We start from the raw sequence: 26,142 nt of genomic DNA, 5'->3' as shown, positions 1-26,142 counted from the left end.
AACTGCTAAGGGTTTCCACAGTCGTGAAGGGATGTGGTTACAAAGAGCAGCCAACATCTCAGACTGGGCAATATTCTGTGATGGACAATTGTCCAGGGATTAAAGTATTACTTGGCCTATCAGACTCTGTAACCGTAAGACAGGGTAGGCAACCTTGGCACTGCAGTTGCTGTTGAACTACAACTCCCATCATCCCCAGTCAATTTAAACTGTGGCTGGGGATGATGGGAATTGTAGAGAGACTTGCTTTTTGGGCGGTATACAAATGTTTTTTTTAAAAAATAGTTCAACAGCAACTGGAGTGCCAAGGTTGCCCCATCCTTTATGCTATGGGATAAACTACTCATATTAACTGCCTTATTCTTAGTTGGTCTATAAATGCCTTGGCACACAAATTCATCGAGGTAAACAGCATATTTTCTGGCCTGCTACAGTTAAGGTGATTACCTCTACAACTTATCTAGTCTAGAAAGAAGTCCTACTTTGTGGGCCAAAAAATATAAATAGTGCAGGCTGTGCACATCTCCACATACCTTATGGGAATAATGAGGATCCATAATTCGTGCAAGACCAAAGTCGCCAATTTTCAGCACCAAGTCTTCTGTATTAATGAACAGGTTAGCTGGTTTCAGATCTCTGTGCAGAACGTTTGCAGAATGAATATATTTGAGCCCACGTAGCAGCTGGTACATGAAGAGCCTGGCATGTTCTTCCAGCAAGGGTCCCTGCTCCAGCAGGTTAGCCAAATCTGTCTCCATGTATTCTTGAACAATGTAAACACAGTTCAGTTCGGTAAGAGAGCCTACATCATCTGTTAATTGGCTCCCATTGGGACCAAGGATTTCAAACACCTTGACAATGTTATCATGGTCAAGTCTTCTAATAATTTTGATCTCACGCAGAGCATGTTTGACACTCTGAGGATCTGTGAGGACAATTTTCTTGACAGCCACTCTTTTGTCACAGTCATTATCAACAGCAGAAAAAACTAAGCCATTGCCGCCACAGCCCAATGGTTTTAAGTCCATATACCGAGAACCCAGATCAAAACCATGAATGTTCATGAGGCTTTCGAACTTCTCTGCCATTTTGCAATTTCTCTGTTGTTTTTCCCTCTTAAGCTTCTACAAATATGTAAAGATGCTTCCACTGGTATATGAAGGATCTTACAGAAAAGGAGGAGAAAAGCTTCAAGTTGACTGCACAATCGCTTGACACTTTCATTGCATCGTTAGCCAGTCAGGCCGGTTGTGTCCCATTTAGACTTGGAGCTTACACACTCTACAAATCAAGCTGAGCAAAGACAGAGAGGTTGCAGCATTCATAGTTCAAGAAAGGTGCAGCATATCCGCAGACATTAAAGGAAATACAAGCAAATCAAACGGAATGAAATGGACATACTATGCACTCCACTCTAGTGTGCTAAGTTGGTTAACATTTAACAAAAATGTGAATAAATATGCACGTAATAGGCTTCTATTAACATCCTCCTCCTCCTCACAGTGCAGATACATTCAGTGTTGGACTGGTCCTGAGCAGCTTCATTCTCTGGTGTTAGTAAGCACTTTTTCTTCCTCTTCCTTTCTTGTTTAGTCTATTTTGTCAAGGAAGTGGCAGCTCTTGATTCACACAAGATGCTGTTAGTTAATGATCAGGTGGCTCCAGCTCACCACAATCACAGTCAAAGCTGCCATCCATCTTATTCCGTGGAAACCTAAAGAAGAAAATTGCATATTAATACTTAATAACATATATCATATATGCTTTTAAAAGCAAACAGTGCTTAACTGCCTGCTGTATATTAGAATGTCAAAATAAAACACATGACTAGAACTATGCCTTATGAATCTTTTGATCGGCTGGAGAATCAAACATGATACAGATTTCTTCTTGAACAAGTAGATTCTTGTTAGCCTTGTTCACCCCTCCCCTCATACCGAAGAGCAGCACTTATTTGAGGAGAGCTCCAGGTTTGGAAGAGTTCAATTAAGTTTATATTTGTATGAACAAGTTAAACTTGATATTCAGCTGTGTGATGAGAGCTCTGGATTGAAGCTGTAAGCTTACTGATTTTTTTTTCCCCTCCAGGAAAAAAATAAGGAAGCTTTTCAGCTATTTGAGTGAATCAGGTGATATAAGCACTTCCTACTTAAAGGAACATGTTCCTCACTAAGTAGTTTCATAAAAAGATGCTACCAGTTAATATGAAGCCAACAAATGAGACACCAAGAGGAAGAATCTCCCAGTATTCAATTTCTCAGTCCTCTATGAAGTTACATATCCATATAGCTTATGAACAAATGTTTTTACTACTATGCCTCATATTTCTTCCAGCATTAAAAGCAGACAGATTTAAATCTATGCGTTCTCAACCTAACATGGGACAAGACTGTTTATAGTATTAGCCACAAAGCTGCTATATTATGGGTTAAGCTTGAAAATTACAAGTGTGTAACTGAGCCAACATATACAACACATTTGATAGCACAGCTGTCTTTTGTCAAGGTGGATCATTCTCAGGAGCTGCTGTTGATAGCAAGACCACCAGCTAATTTCTTTGCTTCATATTCTAGATTAACTCTTCAATAGAGGGTTATAGTAACCTAAGCATAAAGCAGCACACATACCTCATTTGTGATTACAAGAATACTTTAAGGGACCCCCACATACCAACTCATGCTGTATGTATGAACTTCTTAGGTGCTCCTCTCCCCCTCCCAGACTCTATTTCTAGTTAGATTATGACTTCAACTGATGAAGTCACTTCCTGTGAGATGACATTTTGAAAAGTCCTAAGTTACACTACAGTATTATCCAAACAGTGGCTATTCCTTTTTCCTTCAAGAATTCCCTTACAGCTCTCAAACTGCAGAATATGAAAGCATCACTGAAATATACATTACTGTGACACTACTTTGAAATATTTAATGACAGTCGCAAGAGAAGAGCAAAAGCAGTCTCTGAGCCCTTTCGCATGATCTGTGAGAAGGACTGGGTGGGTGGGGAGGAAAGTCCATTAACCTACCCTTCTGACAATCTGAAGGAGCTGGGTGCACCGATTATGCACCCAGACAATCCTCTGCTGCTCAGGATGTGTCTTCCCAGCACTCGGCAATCCCATGATGCACCACACAAATGCATCGTGCATTCTGGGTATCCTCCCTCCCCTGGTGACGGGCGGGAACCCCAGTCCTAGCTGCAAGCAGCCAGAGCTGGCAGATGATTAAAAAAGGGGGGCTAAAGGAGTGCTCACTCCCTTAACCCCATTTAAGAGGCTCTTTAGTGGGTTTGCTGTTGAAGTGCTGCTGGGATTGGGCACGATCCTGGCAGTTCTTATGATCAGCCAAGCCTGGGCGAGGCTTCCTTAGCCCAGTTCTGACTGATCAGAAGAACAGCCTCTTTGTTTTGTTATTCACCTGTTAAAGATTGGAACTGGGTTTGTTGATAACAGTAGAGTAAGTGGGCCCAAGTAGTTTCATGCATTTTCCAGCATGATAACTAGTTCAGGCTTAAAGGCAGCACTCGCTGATAAAAGAAGTGCTAATCCTTTAATATTCTTTTTATATCACAAATCAACTGGGCTCTGAGTTTACAGTCTCACCAATAGCCAATTAGAGCAACATTAATAGAAGATTGAGGGCCTGCCTTTATTATGAAGATCATCCACTAGAAAGCCATGGTGACCCAAGTAGTCATCGGCTGGTAGTCCTAAATCACTGCTCTTCTCCCACCCCAGTAGATTAGACTGCAGAGATGATCCCATCCCAAACTATCCTCCAGCAAGTGTTCAGCTTTCCCTACGCAGTTGTCTTCTTAGCCTCCAGTTAAGAAGTTAACACTGCAGTCTCAAAAGCTAGTTATCTTTCAAGTCATGGTGTAAATCTGAACTATTAAACACAGAATGGTGCTTTGATCAAAGACCACAGGGCATAAAATTAAAATGTCATTTCTGAGTCACTGTTTCTTGCTTCAAGTGGAAAGGACATTTTGATTGTTCATTAAGCACTTTTGTGATGCATCATATTAACACCACTAAAACAGCTTAATAAAAAAAGTGACTCGAGTGCAGCCTTCTGGATATTCCACACACAAGCAGATACTCAGACTTGTCAACAGATTATGCAGTCAACACTTCTCTCACCAAGCCCCAAGTTTAAAATCAGGCCCAGCTGCCTATCTTGAAACTGCCGGAAAATCTACAGGCATTCATTTCATTATCAGTCACTTCCCTAGTCGAATAATATGCATATCTCATTTATACCTAGAATAGCCCTCTGAGGGTTAGGCTGAGATACTTGCTTGCCTGAGGCTACCCAGAAAGCTTTGCAACTGAGCAGGAACTTGAATCTGCTCTTCCAGGCCCAACATTTTATTTTCCCTACCACAATTAGCTGGTCCTCATCAAAAACATCGCTAGCTACACTGAAGAGCAACACAAGTACTCAAGGATAAACAGAACAAAGATGCCTTTATACAGAAATTGACAGGCCAGATTTCCTATGTAGGACACTACTAGCCCTAAAACTGTGCCCCAGTTTGACATATTATAATATAACATATTATATTGTATAGTAAAGTGAATAGAGATTTCCCTCTTAGCAACAAGACACACAGAGGAAGTTTTCTAGTAGGGATGTGCATGGAACCGGTTCGGAGGCCCTTCATGGGCCTCTGAACCGGTTTGAATGGCGGCGGGGGGATGCTCCTTTAAGGGAGCTTACTTACACCCCTCCCCGCTGCTTCCTCCTCCCCCATGCTCTGGTTTTAGTAAAGTCCACAGGGCAGCAGCGTACCTCCCTGCTGCCCCGTTGCCCCCATTTAGCGGAACTAGATGGAAGTATCCACTGTGCCTGCATGCGCACATGCGCGTTGGATACTTCCAGTTAGTTCCAATAAATGGGGGCAACGGGGCAGCAAGGAGGCATGCTGCTGCCCCATAGACTTTGCCAAAAATGGAGCGCCAGCAGGGGGAAGTACGTACACTTAAAGCAGCACCCCCCACCTCCAAGCCTCCCCCGCCCGGTTCCATGCACATCTCTGTTTTCTAGCTCAATGGAGTTTTGCAACATAGCCCTTTCTGAATAACTCCTCTTTTGAAAAAGGCTATCAATACGTGTTACAGGAAGAGTTACATACAGCTACACTTTCTGGCAATTCAGAGTAAGAGCTTTCAGTAAGACTAGCATTTTATAATGAGTTAAATTAGCAAGTCATTAGATAATCAGTTAACAGCAACTCCTATTTTTACTAAAAATAAGACTAAGAAAGCTGTTATACAACCTGATAAACCTAAGCCCCATCTGTGCAAGTATACTAGTGCTTATGTGATTTAAGAAAAAAAATATCAGCCACGTTGCAAGCAGTAGGCAATGAGTCATCACAAGAACTCCTAAACTGCAACTCACTCTCAAACCTCCCACCTCGTACCCACACATTCTGGCTCCAAGGTATGGTAAACTTAAGAGTGTGCACTTCCCCACCACCACAAACTTTTGGACATTTTGCTAATATCATTAAACAAACTCTACTACCTGAAGAGATATATGACAGTTAATCTTTACCTAAGGTCGATTTTTCAAGTCATTACTTTCTTTACAAGAATGATCTGCTGGAAGGAAAGGCTCTCACTAGAAAACAGGACAGCATGATGGAAATTACTAAAGTATACCACCTGTGTGGTACACATTTTTGTGTTTCAGCATTAACACCTTCCGTTGTAATTAACCTGGACTGAGAGCAAGCAATTTTAGTCACTACACACTGCTTTAACCACCACTAAGCTTGCTAGTGATCTATTAATCTTTCCAAACAGTTCAACCATTTTCTTACTTTGAGGACACAATCCTAAGTATGCTTTTAGAGCCTACAGATCTTTGGGATTACTTTGAGCATAAATGGATTGTTGAAGTTATTTGTAAATTTTAAAAATACAGTTCTTTCAGGGAAGATTATTTAATTCCCTGTAGAGTCCAGAAGGACCTGCTTTGCATCCCAACAGACAAGCACTATATTGGGATCCTTTATCCCCATATAAGAATCCACTTATGCATAAATAGAGGCAATCCTGGTCACTCCCAACAATAGCAGTATGCTGCTAGGGAGTGGAACACAGTTCCCGCAAGTACCAAAACAACAGTGCCATTGAAAAGTTTGCTTGCAGAGCCTTTTGTTGTCTCTACAATATGCTTTTTATTGCATCTTTACTTACTTCTGAGTTTTTTCCTTCTCAGAGACAAGAAAAAACTGGACTTTCTAGCTGTTATTTTAACCTATTCGCACCACACTCCAAGAAGGTGTTAGTCCAGTGTGCCACCCCCTGCTGCCCCCCACCAATGATATAAAAGCACATCCTCAGGAAGCAAATCCTCTGGAAGGAACCATTCCTAATGATCCTTCTACCATCGTCCTCATACTTTTTAGCACAATCAAACTTTTTCCAGGAAGCAAAACACTCAACACCCTCTGCACCAGCATGGTCTGATATTCTAACAATAGCTTATGTGCTACTTGCTAATAGTAAAAAACAAAAAACTACCTTCTAGTATCCTTCAGCTAGCACACACTGAGAGTCACGGCAAGGGAGGCTCTTAAAAAACCCTCTTTTAAACCACAGGGGCCCTAAACCTGTCATTACTACCAAACAACTGCTTTTCAAACCAATAGTGGCTACTATCTGGGGCAGTTCTTGGTAGAAAGCAAAGGGAAGGGTGGGGGGGAGAAAGAACAGCAATTAGGCTGCTTTGGAGAAAGAAAAAGCTGCACAAATCCCACCCACCCGCCTTTTCCGCTCCCTCTGTAATTTGAAACACTGCAGCAGCAAGCAGCAGCTGCTTTGAAGGGTGTAGCGCCAGAGAATGTAGGCCAGGAAATGAATGAAAAGTGTCCTAAAGGCAAGAGAAGCCGCCAATGCCGCAGTGCCTGGTGACCACTCAATGGAGAAGGAAGAGGAAGAGCAGACCGGACACGGCCCCTCTGGGCAACCAATTCATTTCGAAAGAGGCCATGCGTCAGGCACCCCATCCCATCTTTCTACTTTGGCTTCAGAGATCGGAAAAGAGAGTCACCTCTCTGTTTTGCATACAGGCAGCGATGAGAAATCCCCACTCCGCCTACGTGGTGGTGCGTGCGAGAGAAGGAAAATAAGGGCAGTATTGGGGGGCGGGGGATGTCTGCAAGTAATTAAACACACATCCTTCTGACTGCCTTCCACCGAGTCAGGCCCCGGCAGCGGCAGCTCTCCAAGGCGCCTTCCCAGTCCTACCGGGAGACGCAGGGCTTGAACCTGGCTGGGGCCGTCTGCCAGATGCTCCACCTACCCAGCCCAGGGCCCCTTCCCCTAAGGGGAAAACCTTGCAGCAGACAGTACCCACCCCGCGCTTAGTCCCCCATCCCAATGCAAACCGAGGCAAGCCCTGCTGAGCAGAGGCAGCAACGCGCTACTGCTGCAAGGCCGGCCTTCCTCCACCACTTCCACGGAAAACCCCAGCGCGTCCCGAGGGACAGCCACAGACCCCCAGCGGGGGGGAAGCCACATCAAACCTGTACCCCCCACCCCAAGCCAAGCCCTCTCCCTCCCTTCCCTCCCCGGCTGCGGCCCCAGACCGCGAGCCCCGCCAAAGGCAGCGGGGCCGGCGGCTCCCCAGGAAACAGGCGCCCCGGAGGAGCGCGCCACCCACCAGGCACCCCGCAACTCCGAAGGGCCGCGGCGGGGTTGGGTGGGGGGCGAGGAGCCCCCCTCCCGCGGCGGCCCCACCACGCCAGCCCCCGGCTTGCCCCAGACGCCATCCCGGAGGAGGAGAAGGAGAAACCCTCCCAGGCGGCCGCCAGCCCCTTCGGGGAGCGCTTGGGGTCCGCCGGCCCGCCCGCCCGCCGCCCCGGACGGGAAGGGCCAGACGAACCGGCCTGCCCTCCAGCCGAGAGAAGCGAAGGCGGAGAAGGAGAAGTCCCCCTTTCTTCTTCTTCTTCTACCGCCGCCTTTCCTCCTCCGACAGGGAGCCTGCCTGCCTGCGGGTCGCTCCGCCGCACTGCGCAAGGCCTGCCGGGCTGCCCCGGCGCTCCAGGCCCGGCAGGGCGCGCGGCGGCCGGCCAAGAACAAAGCGCCTTTGTGCAGCGGCGGGCGGGCGGGCGGGGGGGAGAGGAGAGAGCGAGCCTGACGCGGCGCGCACTGCGGCCCCCGAGCCTCCCCGCGGCGGCGGTTGCCGCCTCGCCTCCCCTTCCCTTCCCTTCCCTTCCCTCCCCAGACTCACGGGGCTGCCCAGGCTCATGAGAAAGGGGAGAGCGGACGCCTCTCGCCAAGCGCCTCGACTCCACCACGCCGCCGCCTTCTCCTCCTCCTGCGCCGCAACAGCCCGGCTCCCACCGCGGCTACTGCCATCTAACCCGGCGGCGAGGACAAGGGGGAGCGGGAGGCCGCCCGGCTCCGCCCTCGGGTGGAGTCAAGAGGCTGAGGGGGCGGGGCCCGTGGGAGAGGGGAGAGCGCGCGCGCGCCCCCGCCCCGCCTCGAGGGTCTGGGACGTGGCGGTTGAGGTCGAGGCGGGAGCGGCGGGGCCGCGCAACCTACCTTACCTCGCCTGAAGCTGGCGCCCGCGCTGCCGCGAACCCACGCACGCTGCTTGCTTTATTATTATTATTTTTATTACTTTCGAATGTCGATACTGCCCAAAACTTGCGCCTCTGGGCGGTTCACAGTGGAAGCCCTTTTGCACTCGCTTTCTCTTGGCTAAGGTCCATGTGCCGTCGTGGGGGGGGCGGGCTCCCTGTGTGGGGCGGGCTCCCTGTGTGGGGCTCCTCCTGCCCTGTGTGTGCAGAAGGACACATCGGTAGTTTTGGAGCCTGAACAAGGTGCCCTCATTCTTCTGCTCAAAATTTATTTTCAAGCCAGTTTACCTAATATGCAGATTAGGCACCCGGATTTTGGAGAGCCAGAATATGGCAACCCTGAACCTAAAGGTCTTTGGAGCCCCCCCTCCCCCTTGCCATATTCTGGCTTTCCAAATCCAGGTGCCTAATTTGCATATTTCAATTTGCATATTTCAATTGGCTCGAAAATGTTTTTTTGCGCAGAAGAGCGACGGCAGGTTTGTCCTATAACTCCACTTCTACAAGGGGTTAGAGCTTAGCTGCTGCTTCTTTTTAAATGAAAGCTGAAACCTGGGTGGGCTCAGCAATCTGGGTGAGATGCTTAAAATCTGGGTGAAACCTGGAATTTTGTGGGGCATGGCAACTACCCCCCCTCTCCGTCTCCCTCCTCTCACTGTATATTTTTTGCAAATAGGCAGGAGCAGAAACGTTTCAACCCTCAACTTGACATATTCCTGTCAACCGTTGCTCTGTTCAAAACATGGGTCCTGTCAGGGGTGTAGCTATTATTGAGCAGATGGGTTCAAAGAACCTGGGCCCCCCAGCTCTTGAAGACCTCCCAGCTGCATCCCTCCCTATTTTCTTCATTATCTCCCTCATTCCAAGGGCTGCCAGGGAGAGAGGCAGGCACAGGTCCCCTCTTCCCTAGCGATGTCCCTGGACCCTGTTAAAAACAGTTAACCAACAATATACCTCATGTAATTCCTCAACACTTCCTAGCTCACATCTGAATGTATGAACTGATTTCATTGAAAAGCATTGAGGCTGTTCTCACGACCGGCCTAACCCTGCCTGGGCTGCCCCAAGCAGGGTTAGGCTGCTTGTGAGAAGTGGCGGGATCCTCTCCAGAAGCGGCGGGATCCTCTCTGGATCCTTGTGGATCTCTCCGTTCCCCACCTGCCTGCCTAACCCCCTTAACAAACCTGGCTTTTAGCCAAGGTTAAGGCTCTCACACCCTTACCCCAGCTACCGGGTATCATGTGATTCCGTGGGCTGCGTACAGCCCTAGGAGTCATAGAGATGGGTGGATAGAGCGCCCATCTGATGGCAGAATCCCCAATGCAATGTGAATGCATTGAGGGATGCCTGGAGGCCAGAACAACAAGTTCCGGCCCTGGATCCCTCCGCCCTGCTCCGTGCTTCATGGAGCTGCACGGAGCAGGGCTGTCCGTGTGGGCATGCGGGAGGCACACTGATGGAGGGAAGTTAGATCATTTGTGGTGAAGGTAGGTTAAGAACCTGCCTTCCACCTGCAGCCTCCCAGCATACCCAGTTCGATTGTGTGCCTTTCCTCAAAGTGTTTGAGGAGGTAGGAAATATCTGTTCTATATGCAATGTGCATGTATGAACAGGCTGACAGTGAAAACTGTCCCAATAATGATCTTTACTTTCAGGTCAACCAGGTTCTCTTGCCATTCGCCAGACTTGTATCAAGTCCAGACAACAAGACATGTTCACAGCGGCTCCCTCGGGGGAACTCCCTTCTCCTAGAGAACTGCCTGACCTTGAGCCTCTGTATCTTTTGGAAACACTGCAAAGCCACCACCCGCCCCCAGATACTAGTTAGGGTTAGGAACTGTACCTCACAATTGGAGGCTGTCCTCCAATTATTCCTCTTTAAACTGGAAGAATATATCAAAGCTCTTCTTCTACAACTGGGTGAATTATGCGATTCCAAAAATTATCGCTCAAGGGAGCAATATGTCATACTGTAAAACCATAAAAGCATTTACCGACTGACTTTCTACATTACATATAGGAGAATGAATTGATTGTTCCAACCAGAGGCCATAAACAAAGTTGCAAAGGACACAACACACGCACATGCACAAACACTGCGTACAATAAAAGGGGGGGGGAATGCTCACAGCAGATAAAAATCCATATTTTAAAGGGCAGACAAAGGGAAATTTATGTGTGTGTGTAATTAATTATGTATTTTAAAAGAAAGGTCCTTATTCAGTTATTATACTTAGCAGCATCAAAACGATTTAAAAAGTTTACTTAACCCCTCACAACCATAATATATGTCACATATTGAGCCCTTTCTCATGAGCAGAGAAAGGGCTTAAAAGCCCTTAAAAAGTAAGTAAGCTTAAAAAGCTTTGAAGTTTTAGTTTTTTAAGTTTTTAGTTTAAGTTTTAAGTAAGCTTAACAAGCTTACCTCCCCGCAGACAACTGAGGGCTCCTTCTTTGGTGGGTGGATCGCCCGCCCAGACAATTACTGCCAGCCGCCTGTAGCTCAGAGGGTTGGGGTGCTGGGATGCATCGCCCCATATCACCTTCTCCCCCCAGAGCTCCCATAATGAACTGAGTGAGTGCACGGTGCATTATTGGGACCCCCTCTCCCCTCCCTGAAGCTGCCTGCCAGCCCAGGTGGGGCTGGCAGAAGATCACAGGAATGGGGTTAGGAGAGCGCTCACTCTGAACCTTATTTTAGAGGGTGGTTATGGAGGCGGGTTTGCCGCTGAGGCACCGCCAGGATCGGGCCCGATCCCAGTAGTACACACCTGCAGGCAAAACCAGACGGGTCTTCCTTAGCTGGGTTTTGCCTGCACGTGTGAATAGCTTCATTATTTTCCTAACAGCAGTGTAACAAGGTCAGCAGGGTCTTGTGTTCAATTCAAGATTGTGGAAATTTTACATTTCGTTTTGGGGTGGGGGTTGCAGTGACCACTGTCGCCACCACAGAGTTGCTGCTTCCGCCATCCCTCAACAGCGCCCACTAACCTCCTCCTCCTCCTCCTCCTCCTCCTCCGCCCACCTCCAGCTCTTACAGCACTGGTGGCAGAGGAGCGAAACAGTGCGCCTGGTGTGTGGAAAGCCAGCCAGGAAATGGCATTTCTGCACCCGGGGCCCCTTTCCTGGCTAGCCTTTCGCACTTGGGGAGTGCTGTTCAGTTCCTCTGCCACCAACATCACAAGGGCCGGCAGCAGGGGCCAAAGGTGGTGGTGGCGGCAGCAAAGGAGGAGGAGGTGGCGGCAGCTTGCGGAGTTGGAGCATGGCGCCACAGCACACGGTGCAGGTGCATGAGGGGCCTGCAATGGCACCACCGTCGGCCCCTGCACCCACATGGGCTCATGTTCACTGAATGCATTGGGACACTGCTAGCTCTGCCCCAGTTATGGGGAAATGCTATTCTTGAAGCTGAGGGATATGCCACAGACCACCATTCACTTTGCATGCAACTTACTAGGCTTTCCCCCATACAACAGTCTGAACCTTGGTTTAATATGGGTTACCAATGTTAGTGGGATTGTATGAAACCATCCCCTAGGTGGGAACCTCAGCCCATAAACCGCCCCGGCATGAGTTCACACAGTCACCTTGGAATGGATTCACACAATCACTTCAGTGTGGCTAACGCACATGAAACCTAGATTTGAAAGATTGTGTGAAGAGAGCCAGTATGGTATAGTGGTTAGAGTGGTGGACTACGGCCGGGAAGACCCGAGTTCAAATCCCCATTCAGCCATGAAGCTCACTGGGTGACTCTGGGCCAGCCACTTATCTCTCCGCGTAACCTACCTCACAGGGTTGTTGTGAGGATTAACCACCGCTCTGGGCTCCTTGGAGGAAGAGCGGGATATAAAATGTAAATCAATAAATAAATACTGTCGTATGTAGATGAGCTTTCGCACGACACATCAAGTGTCCCTATTTTGTCAAGAGCTGGAATGAAGGGAAGCCATTCCCATGTAAAACGTTTTCCAAGAGACGTTAGCTGACCAGATTTGTTTAGGGCCTGGGCAAATGAAAGCGATGTGTTTGCATGACCCCGATTCTTGGGAAAGGGCCTGGGTTCTGGCAACGGAATCACGAAAGCAGGTGCTGGGAGCCGCGATGTCATCATGCGGCAGCATGGAATTCCTTCTGTTCCATTGTGGCTGGCAGTCAACATAGCAGCAGGGACAAAGTCCTGAGATTTCTAACGGTGAGCTTATTAGAAAATGCTGGGCAAATCCTCTCCCGCTGTTCTCCGAATACGAAGGCCATACGAACAAGGAGGTCTTTGCAGAACTAGTGGCAGAAGTTAAATCAGCTTCTACATTTGGAAATAAATGTAGGGCAGAATTCATCCCCCTGCTAATGTGGCAAAGAGGCACCTTTTAACGTGGTGATTCTCTTTATTTAGCAGGGGGAGAGGAACTGGCCCTATCCACCCCCAGCACAGGACCTCCAGTGACTGTTGCTGGTGTCTTATTGAATGTTTCTTTTTAGCTTGTGAGCCCTTTGGGGAAAGGGATCCAACTTATTTATTTATTGTTTCTCTGTGTAAACCGCCCTGAGCCATTTTTGGAAGGGCGGTATAGAAATATATACAGTATATATTATATTATATTATATTATATTATATTATATTATATTATATTATATTATATTATATTATATTATATTCCATATAATATCACAATAATATCAGGCCTCATTTCCATGAATGGGAGCAGAAGCCAATTTAAATCCACCGACTGTGGGTTAAAGATCAGGACTGATATCAGAGTTCAGCTGCCAAGGGCCCCCTCCCGATCCCCGAGCCTCTGTGCAGTGGAAGAACAACTCTCTTGGTGGGAGTGGTGCTCCGATAGATTGATTAATTTTTAAAATATTTATATCTGCTCTTCTTCCAAGGCGCCAAGAGTACATGGTTATGTCTATCTTCACAACAACCCTGCAAGGTAGGTTAGGCTGAGAGAGAAGTGTCTGGCCCAGAGTCACTCAGTGAGTTTTGTGGCTGAGTGGAGATTTGAACTCGGGTCTCCCTGGTCCTAGCAGATGGGATGACTGGGAGAGAGGAGGAAGAGATGGAGTTCAACCCACTAATAAGTTCCATTGAGAGAGGTCTTGCTCCTGCATAGGGTTACACTGAAAGTTAAGCTTTTCTAATTCAAATCAATTTGTAAACCTCCCTGAGCCATTTTTGGAAGGACGATATATAAATAAAATCAATCAAACAAACAAACAAACTCTTTTGTGTTCCTTTTTGTCCCAATGGTGCCCAGAGATGTGATGGGGAAGGGAAGGGGAAGACCTTTGCTTTATTTTAAAATCAACTGGGTATTCTCTTCCATATACCAACATACACAGGGAGTTATTTGCACATGGCTTCATGCTGTGGGGTAAATGTTGAGCGAAGCCACTTTGAATTACACTCGTGGCATTGAGGGAAGCAGCTCTGCTCCCTCTGATCTCAGGTTTTGTTTTTACAAGTTCACATGGCATGCTTCAGTGTTTTCCTTCTAGCCAATAGAGGTGTGTGTGTGTGTGTGTGTGTGTGATTACTAAAGAGCTACATCTGCATTTCTAAAGAGAGTATCCCTCTTATCATGAGTATCCCTCTCCCTATTTGCTCCGGCGTTGTCAGAAAAAGTAGCTTAAAACCAGCATTTTAAAAACCTGGAAATGATAAGCTAGAATTTGCAAGACAAAGCCCAATGTGGGTCCACGGATCTCGAAGGGACTTCGGGGTAAGTCTGGCCAGTGTGTGAATGCACACACTCTTTCCCGAAGGAGATTCAGGGTGGAAGCCCTTTGTGTAAAGTCTCCAGCTGAGTAAGTCTTCTGTGGGACTTACCTTGGGGGTCATCGCAACTAGGAGGGGCCCCAGGAAAGGTCCTTTGTCAAGAGCCCTCTCACACCTTGAGACCACCTGTGGAAGATGACAGTCTAAAATGGCTGTAAGACCTTAATGAGCGAAGACTGTGTTCTCCATTGCAAGGCCCGAGCCTCAATGTGGGAAGCTTTGGCCAGAGCTGAACACTCTGCCCCCATTCTCTCTGGCACCAAATGGAGGAGACCATTCTCACGGTGCAGCCCTATCCTCTGCCCAGTGTTGTAAGATATTCCTCTTAGGAGAGCGGGCCGTAACGCAGTGGTAGAGCAGCTACATGCAGATGGTCCCAGGTTCAATCCCTGGCAGCATCTCCAGGTCAGGCTGGGACAGACTCCTGCTTGAAACCTTGGAGAGCTGCTGCCAATCAGAGCAGACAATACTGAGCTAGACGGACAAATGGACTCTATAAGGCAGTTTCCTTTAAGCTTCCCCCATCTTCTAAAAACAGTAGTGAAGGGGGCCAGGCCCTCTCTGCCACCCTTATAATAAGGAGAGCCAGTGGGGTGTAGTGGCTAGAGTGCTGGACTAGGACCGGGGAGACCCGAGTTCAAATCCCCATTCAGCCATGATACTTGCTGGGTGACTCTGGGCCAGTCACTTCTCTCTCAGCCTAACCTACTTCACCGGGTTGTTGTGAGGAGAAACTTAGGTATGCAGTACACCGCTCTGGGCTCCTTGGAGGAAGAGCGGGATATAAAATGTAAAAATAAATAAATAAATAAATAACTAGAATAATTTGAGCACTGATTGAATCCCCAAACTGGGAGAGTTCCTATTTTCCCCGTGATACGCTGAGATGCAACAGAGGCCTATAGACTATATGAACTAGATACAGAAGAGAGCAGTGTGAAAGAAGCTCAAGAAGATGGATGGAGTTGGCAGAGGCCAGCTTGTCAGTCTCAGTCTGTGTCTGAACATAGCTGCTCACGAATGCAACAGCTTCAAGATACAACACAATTCATTGTGGAACTCCTCTGTGTTCTAAAATTGGTCAAGGTTTGTGTTGTTTGGCTCAAGTGTGATGAAAGACTTTGAATGGAAACGGACAGGTTCTGGGACAGGCTTTTCTGGTGTGACGAGTCGCTTCTTCAAATGCACTTTCCCCATGCACTTTCTCACATTTTCCATTTCTCCCTATGCTGTGTACCTGCTGGTTCTTCCTTCACCTTCTTTGCCTCTTACAACTACCAGTCTGTCAGCACTGCCTTTGTGTACAACCCAGCAAACTGCCTCCTCAGTTGGCACTGCACATTTTACACTGAAGAGCAGAGATAAAAGGGTCGGGGGCCATAGTTTAGTGGTAGAGCATCGGCAGAAGGTGCCAGGTTCAATCCCTGGTATCTCCAGGTACACAGGAACATAAGAAGCTGCCTTCTACCGAGTCAGACCATTGGTCCATCTAGCTCAGCATTGTCTGCACAGACTGGCAGCGGCTTCTCCAAGGTTGCAGGCAGGAGTCTCTCTCTCTGCCCTATCTGGAGATGCTGCCAGGGAGGGAACTTGGAACCTTCTGCATGCAAGCAAGCAGTTGCTCTTCCCAGAGTAGCCCCATCCCCTGAGGGGAATATCTTACAATGCTTACATGTAGTTTCCCATTCAGATGCAAACCAGGGCAGACCCTGCTTAACAAAGGGGGCCATTCATGCTTTGTGTGTGAACCCTTTGAAAGGGTTATGTTCATTGGGGAAGACTCTGTGGGGCATAGCCGTGCAGCCTGTGGAAAATGTCTGGCAGGGGGTGGAGAAATGGGTGTGCTTGATCAGGGTCTGAGTTCTAGAGGAGCCTGAACGACTCGCTTTTCTCCTTATCAGTCAGTTTTTTACATCATCTAACATAACGCAACTTCTGCATGACTTGAATTTTGGAACTTCACGTTCTTTTAGAACTGCACCCCCCCCCTTTTGTGTGTGTGTTTTGGAGCGGCACATTTTGTGTCTTGTTGCACATTTTAAAAAGCCCTGCCCAACTGTATTCTGCCCTGCTTTCTGAAGCAGGGTGTGTTACTCAGCGGGCCATAATCGTTTCCTTTTTAAAAACTTAAGAATGCGTAGAAGAATGTTTAATCTTACAGGGCATCTTGTACAGATTATAGAATAGCTGCTGGAGTTCAAAGACTCCCAGCAACATTCATTGTTTTAGGAAGCAGTTATTTAGAGGAGGGTGGCATGGAAGCCAATGCACTCTGTTGCAAGTGTGGGGGGCACACGAATAACATGTTGTAAATGGGGGGGGACACAAAATTCTCCATAAAGAGCAAGTCAGGGGCAAAGAATGTTATTAGGGGAGTGGGGGTTTTGCTATATAGTGAAGCTGTATAGTGCATGCAAAACCAGGCTAAGGGAGGAGAGCTGGTCTTAGGAACATAGGAAGCTGCCATATACTGAGTCAGACCATTGGTCTGTCTAGCTCAGTATTATCTTCACAGACTGGCAGCGGCTTCTACAAGGTTGCAGGCAGGAATCTCTCTCAGCCCTATCTTGGAGAAGCCAGGAAGGGAACTCGGAACCTTCTGCTCTTCCCAGAGCAGCTCCATCCCCTAAGGGGAATATCTTATAGTGCTCACACTTGGGAGAATGGGAGACTTGATGTGTGTGTATCACTGTAAGATATTCTTCCCCTTTTTGAAAATTATTTTATATCCCACTCTTCCTCCAAGGAACACAGAGCAGTGTACTACATACTTAAGTTTCTCCTTACAACAACCCTGTGTAATAGGTTAGGCTGAGAGAGAAGTGACTGGCCCAGAATCATCCAGCAAGTATCATGCTGAATGGGGATTTGAACTCGGGTCTCCCCAGACCTAGTCTGGCACTCTAGCCACTACACCACACTGGCTCCCTTAGGGGATGGAGCCACTCTGGGAAGAGCATCTAGGCTCCAAGTTCCCTCCCTGGCAGCATCTCCAAGATAGGGCTGAGAGAGATTCCTGCCTGCAACCTTGGAGAAGCTGCTGCCAGTCTGTGAAGACAATACTGAGCTAGAAAGACTAATGGTCTGACTCAGTAGATGGCAGCAGCTTCCTGTGTTCCTATGGAGCACAGCCTGGTTTTGCACAAGCATGTGAACCGTCGGGATCCTGGTGGCACCATGGCATTAAACCCGCCCAAGAAACCTCCCCTCAAAACGGGGTTAGGTCAGCGAGTGCTCTCCTAACCCCGTTTTCCTGACTTTGTGTCGGCCGTGGCTGCTTGCGACATGGCCGGTGGACTTGGGGAGGGGAGGGGGGATCTCCACAATGCACTAGTGCAGTACATTATTGGGGCTCCAGGGGGCGGTGTGGCACATCCCGGCACCCGGACCCTTGGAGCTACTAACAGCAGCCAGTGCTCATCTGGGCGGGCGATCCTCCTGCCCAGGGGAAGTAAAAGGATCATCTGTGGGCAGGTCAGCTCTTCAGGGCTTTCTCCCCGCAAACCCGGTTGCCATTTCTCACCGCTCGTGAGAAACGACTCATTAAATTCAAATAGAGGTTTCTCTTAACAAAATTTGCTTGACATGTTCAAATTTATTCAGAAAATGGGCCGGATTCTTTTTGGAAAATGCCGAGGTCATTCACACATTCAAAAAACGTCTCCAAAAACAGTTTCCAGGTTTCGGAGCTATGTGTGCTCCCAGTTTTCGGTTGTGTGGAAGCGAGGTAAGAGGGAAACCTGGGTAGCTTTTCCTCCTACCTTGCTTCCACACAATCACTTCTCCCCAGGTTTTCCTCCTACCTTGCTTCCATACAACTGAAAACTGGGAGCACACACAGCTCCGAAACCTGGGTAGGACACCGTTTTTGATTGTGTAGATGACCTCACTGTCATATGGATTAGGCCAAACTTTCCAGTCCACTTTTCCAGGTGAGTTCTCTCTTCCCATTCTGGCAGGAAATACGGTGGTAGGGAGACAGAGATCAGCAGCAGGCCAGTTGAAATCTGCAGGACGGGTGACCCTGCACACCCACCCCTCTGCACACATGGTCTCACCCAGAAGCCCAGTTCCGGGCCAGGAAGGAAGGGAAGGGGTTGGCCGGGCTCCTGGGAGGCTGGAGGAGTCTCCTATCTACCTGGCTGCACTGACTTCTGCTGCTTGTTCTGGGGTAGAGGAGTGAGTTGCCGAGGGTCCTTAAACCACTGGAGGTCTTTAAAAATAATTAATTCAAGCTATTGGACCATGGTGGTACTACGACTGTATTGTCTGACGCTTTGCTGTCAAGTTCCAGGCTGGTAGATGGGAGAGCAGAATAGGGAGCTGGAAATATTAATGGGGGAGCACCCGCTGGGGTGTCACTATAATTGAGCAAAAGGGTTCAAAAAACCCAGGGCCACCCCAGCTCCACCTCTCCCTATTTTCTTCATTATCTCTCTCACTCTGAGGGGTCGCCCGCCAGAGAGAGGGGGGAACACGGGCCCCCTCTCCCCTAGCTACGCCCCTGAGAACCCGCTAACCCTTGCCACTCCTTGGAATCATCCCCGGGGCAAGTTAGGGACTGGAAGTTATCAGGACAGGGATCGACAAACAAACGGAGGCCATTGGAGCCTGTGCCTCGACCTGTAAGTTCTCCCAGTTTTTTTAAAAAATGTAGCAAATTATAGCATTGAAGGACCTAAAACACAAGTTTTTAACGAGAGCTATGAGCTGATCCGATTGACCTTTCGCCAATAAGTCTGCAGTTCTGTGTAAGGATATACGAAGAGCCCTGCTGGGTAAGGCCAAAGGTAACTTAATTCCAGGCTCCTGTTTCTCACAGTGGCCAACCAGATAGCTCGGGGGAAAGCCCGCAAGCATGCAGACGTCAGTCTTTCCTTGCTGTTGCTCCATCCAGCAGCTGTCATTTAAAGGTATACTACCTCTGGACATGGAGGTTCCATTTAGCCGTCCCTTCCTCCTGCCCCTGCATACAGCATGCTCTGCACACCACCGGAGCAATGCACATGCCCTAGCATGTTCCCTCCCTAGCACTGGGGGCCCCCCTTACAGCTGCTTTTTAATTAAATACGAGGTACACGCTACCTCTGTAGCTCTTTAGGCACAAGCTATTCCATGCACCATCACAGCTTATCGAGATTTAAAGAGGCGCCGGGCAAAAGAGCAACATGCACAAGTTGCTTGTCGTTTAAAGTGATCGATCGTTGTGCATTCCACGGAAGGAGAGTTGGACGAACTGCTGATTCAACTGCCATCTCTCTGTCTGTGTGCGCGGGACTCAGATTTGGCATAAACAGCTTGAAATATCGGCAATTAACTCCACCCGTTCAAATGAACCCTCCATCATTCAGTAACTGAGAGCTAATGAAAATATTTAAGCTGTGAAGTCTGCCAAGAAACACTGGTGTTTTGCTACATCTCGTCAGCTGAACTGAAAGCATTGTTAGAATTTTACTGAATCAGCTGCCTAACGTATCTGGGGATTTGAGCAGGGTTTATTTATTACATATTTAATCCGCCCTTCGTCCAAGGAGCTCAGGGCTGCATACAAGGATCTCCTTCCCATTTTACCCTCACAATAACCTTGTGAGGTAGGCTAGGCCGTGACAGAGTAGGTCAGTTCACACCATCACCGCTTGGGTAGAAGACACATTCCACCCGAATTCAGGAGTTTTGTGATAATGAGCCCTTTCTCACGATCGGTGAGAAGGGCTCGAAAGAACAAGGGGAGGAAAGCTGAAAGTAAAGGTAAAGTGTGCTGTTGAGTTGGTGTCAACTCCTGGTGACCACAGAGCCCTGTGGTTGTCTTTGGTAGAATACAGGAGGGGTTTACCATTGCCATCTCCCACACAATATGAGATGATGCCTTTCAGCATTTTTCTAGATCGCTGCTGCATTTTTTTCTGCGGCTGCACACGGGAGATACTTCTGGTTGGCTAAGAGGGGCCCTCACAAGATGCAGGTGCTGCATCAGGTGATGAGTGTTCTAGAGAGAAGTGGGATCCCCACCATGCCACCACAGAAAAGGGGGCTCACTCCGTCCATACACTTATCAGCTAAACCCAAAGGCCCACTACTACCCTTGCTAATGCTAGAGATGATCCAGAAAAGTGGGGAAGAAGGAGTTTACTGGGTCATGTACAGAGAGCCAACCTAGCTAGTCGGTAGCACTGCTTAGGGATGTGCACAAAATTCACATGAATAAATCTGAATTGAATTCAAATCAATTCGATTTGAACCATCGAACAGAGTGGAGATTTGTTCGAATCGATTCAAATTTGGCCAACCTCAAAATGAATTTGGTCAAATTTGGGTGAATTTTGTGCACATCCCTAGCACTGGTGCCAGAGAAAGTGTAAGAAGATTGGACTTTTAAACACTGACACCCTGTAGCTACAATGCCTGGAGGGAAGCACCAGAAATGCAGGTAAAATTTATTAAAGCAGTTTTCCTGCTCAAAATTCCAAGACATTTTGTGTCCAGGTCAACACTTTTCTGACATCCTGGACAGGATGTCCAGTTCCTGGGCCGTCTAGGCCAACCCTGGACATGTGGCAGCCCTAGATGCAGTATCTGCTATTCTGGAGGAATGAACACACTTCCTTCTATGTAAAATATGCAATGTAAATGCAATTTAATTACCGTTATGTTGAATTACACAGCTAAAGTTCTGCCAAGATGCTGTTACTAAACAACATGGTGATTGTCTTTTGTAGGGCAAAAGGCCCCAATGGGGCAATTTTTTAAAAAGTCCTTAAAGATCTAACACATCTATTCACCCAGGCTTTTTATTAAATACTATTTTAATAGTTTTTAACATTGTTTTAAAAGTTTAAATTGTTGTAACGTTTTAACCTTTTATTCTGTAGTAATTTGTATTGTTACTGTAAACCGCACAGAGACGCAGGTTCTGGGCAATATACAAAATGAATGAATGAATGGAATAATAATAAAATAAAATAGAATAAAATAAAATAGCCATTTTGAAATCCTATTGGAATTGGCTTTCAGTGCAATGTATTAATATCACCAATGCAAAACAATGGCAAACATGCTGTTTCTGCAGCAGATGCTGTTGCTATATTATGTAAGCCTATTTGCTTCTTGCTGTCCGAAGAGTGATATTATCTTGGAAGAGGCAGCAAAGGCTTTAGTTACCAAAGAACGCAGGCATCAATTACCCTTTCAAACATTCTCACTGAAGTCACTGCATGAGTAAGCCAGCATAAGCCCTGGAGGAAATTCTGGCTTTGCATCTGTGGCTGAAATAAACTCTCTATGAGCTGCTCAGCCAAAATGTGAACTCCAAAAGCCCAGGCCAGCAGGTTCTACTGCCTGAAGGCATTGACCTCATGGTAGAGCCAGTTCTGATCCTAAGAACCCACACTGTCTGCAGGGCTCCACAACTTCAACCCTCTAGCGGTTATTGGGCTACAACTCCCATCATCCCCAGCACAATGCCAGATTTAGGCTTAAGTTAAGTAAGCTGCGGCTTAGAGCAAGGCTGCATAACTTCGGCCCTCCAGTTGTTCTTAGACTACAACTCCAATCATCCCCAGCCACAGTGGGCAATAGTCAGGGATGATGGGAGTTGTAGTCCAATGTCTGCAGGAGGGCAAAAGTTGTGCAGCCCCAGGTTAGGGACTCACATTATTTTATTTTTTATTAACGAGCCTGCTAAACCACACACAAGAGCCATTTACCTGCAAATGTGTCTCTGGCTGGTGTATGAGGAGCCTCTGAATATCAAAAAAAATGACTTAATTTCAAAGGTTACATTATTGGTTGAAAAATAAAGGAGAAAGAGGGGAAAGACTCTAAAACAGGCATTATCATTTTGATAAGACAAAAGTATATGTATATGGCTACACAATTGTTTGTCATATTGAGTTTATAAATCTGTGCAGAAATAACTGGAAAGTATAGAGAGATTTTAATAGACTAGGGCCTGGTTTTGACCAACATGGTTTAGACCAATGTATTATATTTTGTATTTTCTTTACACCTTTTTTTTGTCTATTATAATTTAATGTGTTATGTGTTTTTATCGTATGTTTTGGGGCGGCTAACAAATAAAGTTTATTATTATTATTGTTGCTGTTATTTCTTGTTTCCACAAATAGATGTTATTGACTGGTTTGTTTTATCCAGACATCGAATCTATTTATATTATTATTTCTTGTTTACACAGTCAGACAGGTGTTATTGACTGGTTTGTTTTATCCAGACATAGAGTCCTTTCCAAGGACCTGGGATGCCAGAATTTTATTGTCACTTGTTATAGATATCGTCGCAGAATATAGGCTGTTCCCAGTAAAGCTGCTTTTTGTAATTGGCTGATGGTGATTTCTGTGGCCCCTATGGTGTTGAGGTGCTATTATTATAATTATTATTATTATTCTTAATTTATTTTCATTGAGAACATTGATTTTAAACAGTGGAATTCTGGACAAATGGCCGCTCCAAAGTGCACCACTGAACCCACCAATCTCGGCCTATTTAAGCCTACTTACTTCAAGTTACCAAAGATCTATACCCAAGTGAGTTATGGATCTTGGGTTGTTTGAAGAAAGCAGGTTAGAATAAGCTGAGGTTGGTGGGTTCAGACAACATGACCAATCTCAGATTATTTAACCTAGATGGGTAGTAGCTGCTCATGTGGGGGCATCAAATGGAACTCAGCTCAAGCAGAGATTCCATGTGACGTCTGAACCAGCCCAGACTCTCAGCTCAAGGCCAATACGTGACTGGGGCCTATGTGCCTAATTTCCCCTATGTAAATAGCATGTTCAGTGCGGCAATTCAGTTTGGGACTTGAGCAAGGAGAGGGGGCTTTTTCTTTTTGCTAATGGGAGCAAATAAACTCTTTCTGATAGCTGAGACTTCTCTCCTGCAACGCTGAAAACAAGCCCAAACTATAGTGGGAAATGTTGAGAGTACAGATTGGAAGGAACTAACTTGATGCTTTAAGAAAAGTAATTTCAGGTTTTTCCACCACCACCACCACCACCACCACCACCATCATCATCATCATCATCATCATCATATTTTGGCTAATATTATTTATTATTATAAATAATAATAATACGCTCGACACAGAAATCGCTGGGGATCTCTGTGTCGAGCGTGGTTGGATCTGGATCTGCTGTCTCCTCCTCCTCAATTCCACTGAGATCAGGAAGCATAATCCAGTCGTCAGGGTGTTTGGTCTGGTTGCTTGCTTCGGTGTAGGCCCCCTCTGAAGATGTAGCTCTTTCATTCTCATCAAAAGTAGAAAAGTCAACAACAAACAGCAAGTGCCGCCTTTGTAAGGAAGCAGATAAAACCGTGGACCACCTAATCTGCTGTTGTAAAAAGATCACACAGACTGACTACAAACAAAGGCATGACAAGGTCACAGGATGATACACTGGAACATCTGCAAAAAATACAAGCTAGCTGTAGCCAAACATTGGTGGGACCATAAAATTGAAAAAGTGGTAGAAAATGAAGGTGCAAAAATATTATGGGACTTCCGACTACAAACAGACAAACATCTGCCACACAATACACCAGATATAACTGTAGTTGAGAAGAAAGAAAAACAAGTTAAAATAATCTACATAGCAATACCAGGGGATAGCAGAATAGAAGAAAAAGAAATAGAAAAAACCACAAAATTCAAAGATCTGCAAACTGAAACTGAAAGGCTGTGGCAGAAAAAGACCAAAATAATCCCAGTGGTAATTGGAACCCTAGGTGCAATTCCAAAACAACTTGAAGAGCACCTCAACACCATAGGGGCCACAGAAATCACCATCAGCCAATTACAAACAGCAGCTTTACTGGGAACAGCCTATATTTTGCAACAATATCTATAATAATAAAAGCAACAATACTGATAATAAAATTCAGCCTTCCCAGGTCCTTGGGAAGGACCCGATGTCTGGATAAAACAAACCAGTCAATAACACCTGTCTGACATTGTGTAAACAAGAAATAATACAGAAAAGCTTCCAGAAACTTACAAAAATAGCTTTCTCTCCAACACGAGAGGAGTATAATGAGAGTTCCTAAAAAAAGATAAACGGGGTTGATTTATTTGTAAGGTTCATTAACTGCAGTGCTCCAGGCTTTTGATGAACAATATCAAGCAGTTCATCCAATTCTGCAATGTCTAATGACTGTATTAGTCAGCTTTGGAGATGGGGTGGGAATCCAGTCGGGATCATGGCACTGGCGAAGGGGGGTGGGGTTCTCTCCCAAGCCATATTTACCCCTGCTAACTGGGCAAAGAGGCACCTTTTTACTGTGGTGATTCTCTTTATTTAGCAGGGGGAGAGTAACTGGCCCTATCCACCCCCAGCACAGTACTTCCAGTGACTGTTGCTGGTGTCTATCTTATGTTTCATTTTAGAATGTGAGCCCCTTGGGGACAGGGAGCCATCTTATTTGTTTGTTATTTCTCTGTGTAAACCATCCTGAGCTATTTTTGGAAGGGCGGTATAGAAATTGAAATAATAATAATAATAAATAATAATATGCTCAGTTAAAATCTTTTCCTGTGCTGATGCTGCTGTTTGTCCTGCAGGAACAAACATACAGGGACCATACGTTTTTAAAAGCAGGAAATCCATGAACGTGTATAGTAATCTATGAACATAGATTCCCCACATTGATCTAGTTATATCTTAATTGTGCCTCCCCCACTCCAGACACAGGAACATGCAACACCCTAGAGATCTGCAAACCGGCTCGACCTTGAGCCAGTTTGCCATTGAATTGGTCTGGCTCGAGGGCTTGCCCTCAAGTCAGACCGGGCCCGGTTTGGCTCGAGGTCAAGCTGAACCCTCCTGGGCCAGCTCAGGGCTGGTTCAGGGGTTCTACAGTTTTAATTTTTTTAAAAACCAACAACTCATCACCTCTGGGTGCTGCTTCTGTGGCTGCGGGGGGTTCTCCAGCCGTTCCCCCTCTCCCTGCTGGCTTCCCCCTGCGCTCCAAAGGCCCTTTCTGACATGGCAGTGGCCATTTTGGAGGCCGCTGTGCATGCACCCTGGCCAGTGACCAAACCACACAAATATCCAGGGCACGTGCGTGGCAGCCTTCAAAATGGCCACTGGCATGTCAGAAAGGGCCATAACGGCCCCCAAACAGGCCCAAATAGCCCTTTGGAGAGTGGGGGAGGCTGAATTTGAGCTGAGCTATTGGGGGTGGGGGCAAAACTGAACATGCCTGGTTTGGTTTGAGTCCGGTTTGGACTCGAACTGAACCGGGCAAACTGGTTTTGTGCACACCTCTACAACACCCCCACCTGAAATCTGAAGTGGCACCATCCCAGCAAGCCTGTCCCACTTGATTGTTCTGATTGCATCAATCACTTCTAGGAAGTGCTCACATTTGGCTGTTCACATGGTCACATTTCCCATTGTCGGTGAACTAGTCAAAGTTCTGCTTCCAGAGCAGCAAAGACTGCTTAAGCCAACTCTGCCTTGCAGCACTAAAACAATATATTTTTAAAAATGTGAACTCAGATATGAGCCTCGGGTTAAATTTTGCTTAATATAAAATAATTCCAGGAATGGCCACATAGCCATTCCAGATCAAAGTTCACCTTTTGCATTCTAACAGTTTCCTTGAGAGCTAATGACATTTCTCAATGCAATATAAACGAAGGCCAAGTTGTAAATCAGTGATAGCAATTGAAAATCCTCTGGTCACACAGTGTAATTTAAATCAAGAACTGTAGCAAGTGCCGTAATGTGATAGGACAGCAAACAGGGAAT

At 46.6% G+C, this 26,142-nt stretch overlaps 1 protein-coding gene across 4 annotated transcripts in view; it reads right to left on the bottom strand.

Annotated features, from left to right (window-relative positions):
* The window catches only part of MAPK6 (mitogen-activated protein kinase 6), a 45,770-nt gene that overhangs the window by 8,181 nt on the left and 11,447 nt on the right, over positions 1–26,142 (bottom strand). Inside the window, exons 1-2 of one of the 4 annotated variants that reach the window (XM_053272161.1) lie at positions 8,247–8,423; positions 534–1,714 (exon numbers count right to left, since the gene is read on the bottom strand). In XM_053272161.1, coding sequence (XP_053128136.1) covers positions 534–1,088 — 555 coding nt within the window. In that variant the 5' untranslated portion in view covers positions 1,089–1,714; positions 8,247–8,423. Of the gene's footprint in view, positions 1–533; positions 1,715–2,627; positions 2,644–7,898; positions 8,049–8,246; positions 8,424–26,142 lie in introns of those variants that run through there. The other 3 variants (XM_053272163.1, XM_053272164.1, XM_053272162.1) reach the window with 3 other exon arrangements.

This window comes from Hemicordylus capensis, chromosome 10 (assembly GCF_027244095.1).
Source record: "Hemicordylus capensis ecotype Gifberg chromosome 10, rHemCap1.1.pri, whole genome shotgun sequence".
Taxonomy (NCBI): Eukaryota; Metazoa; Chordata; class Lepidosauria; order Squamata; family Cordylidae; genus Hemicordylus; species Hemicordylus capensis.
This window is presented reverse-complemented; position numbering and strand designations above follow the sequence as displayed.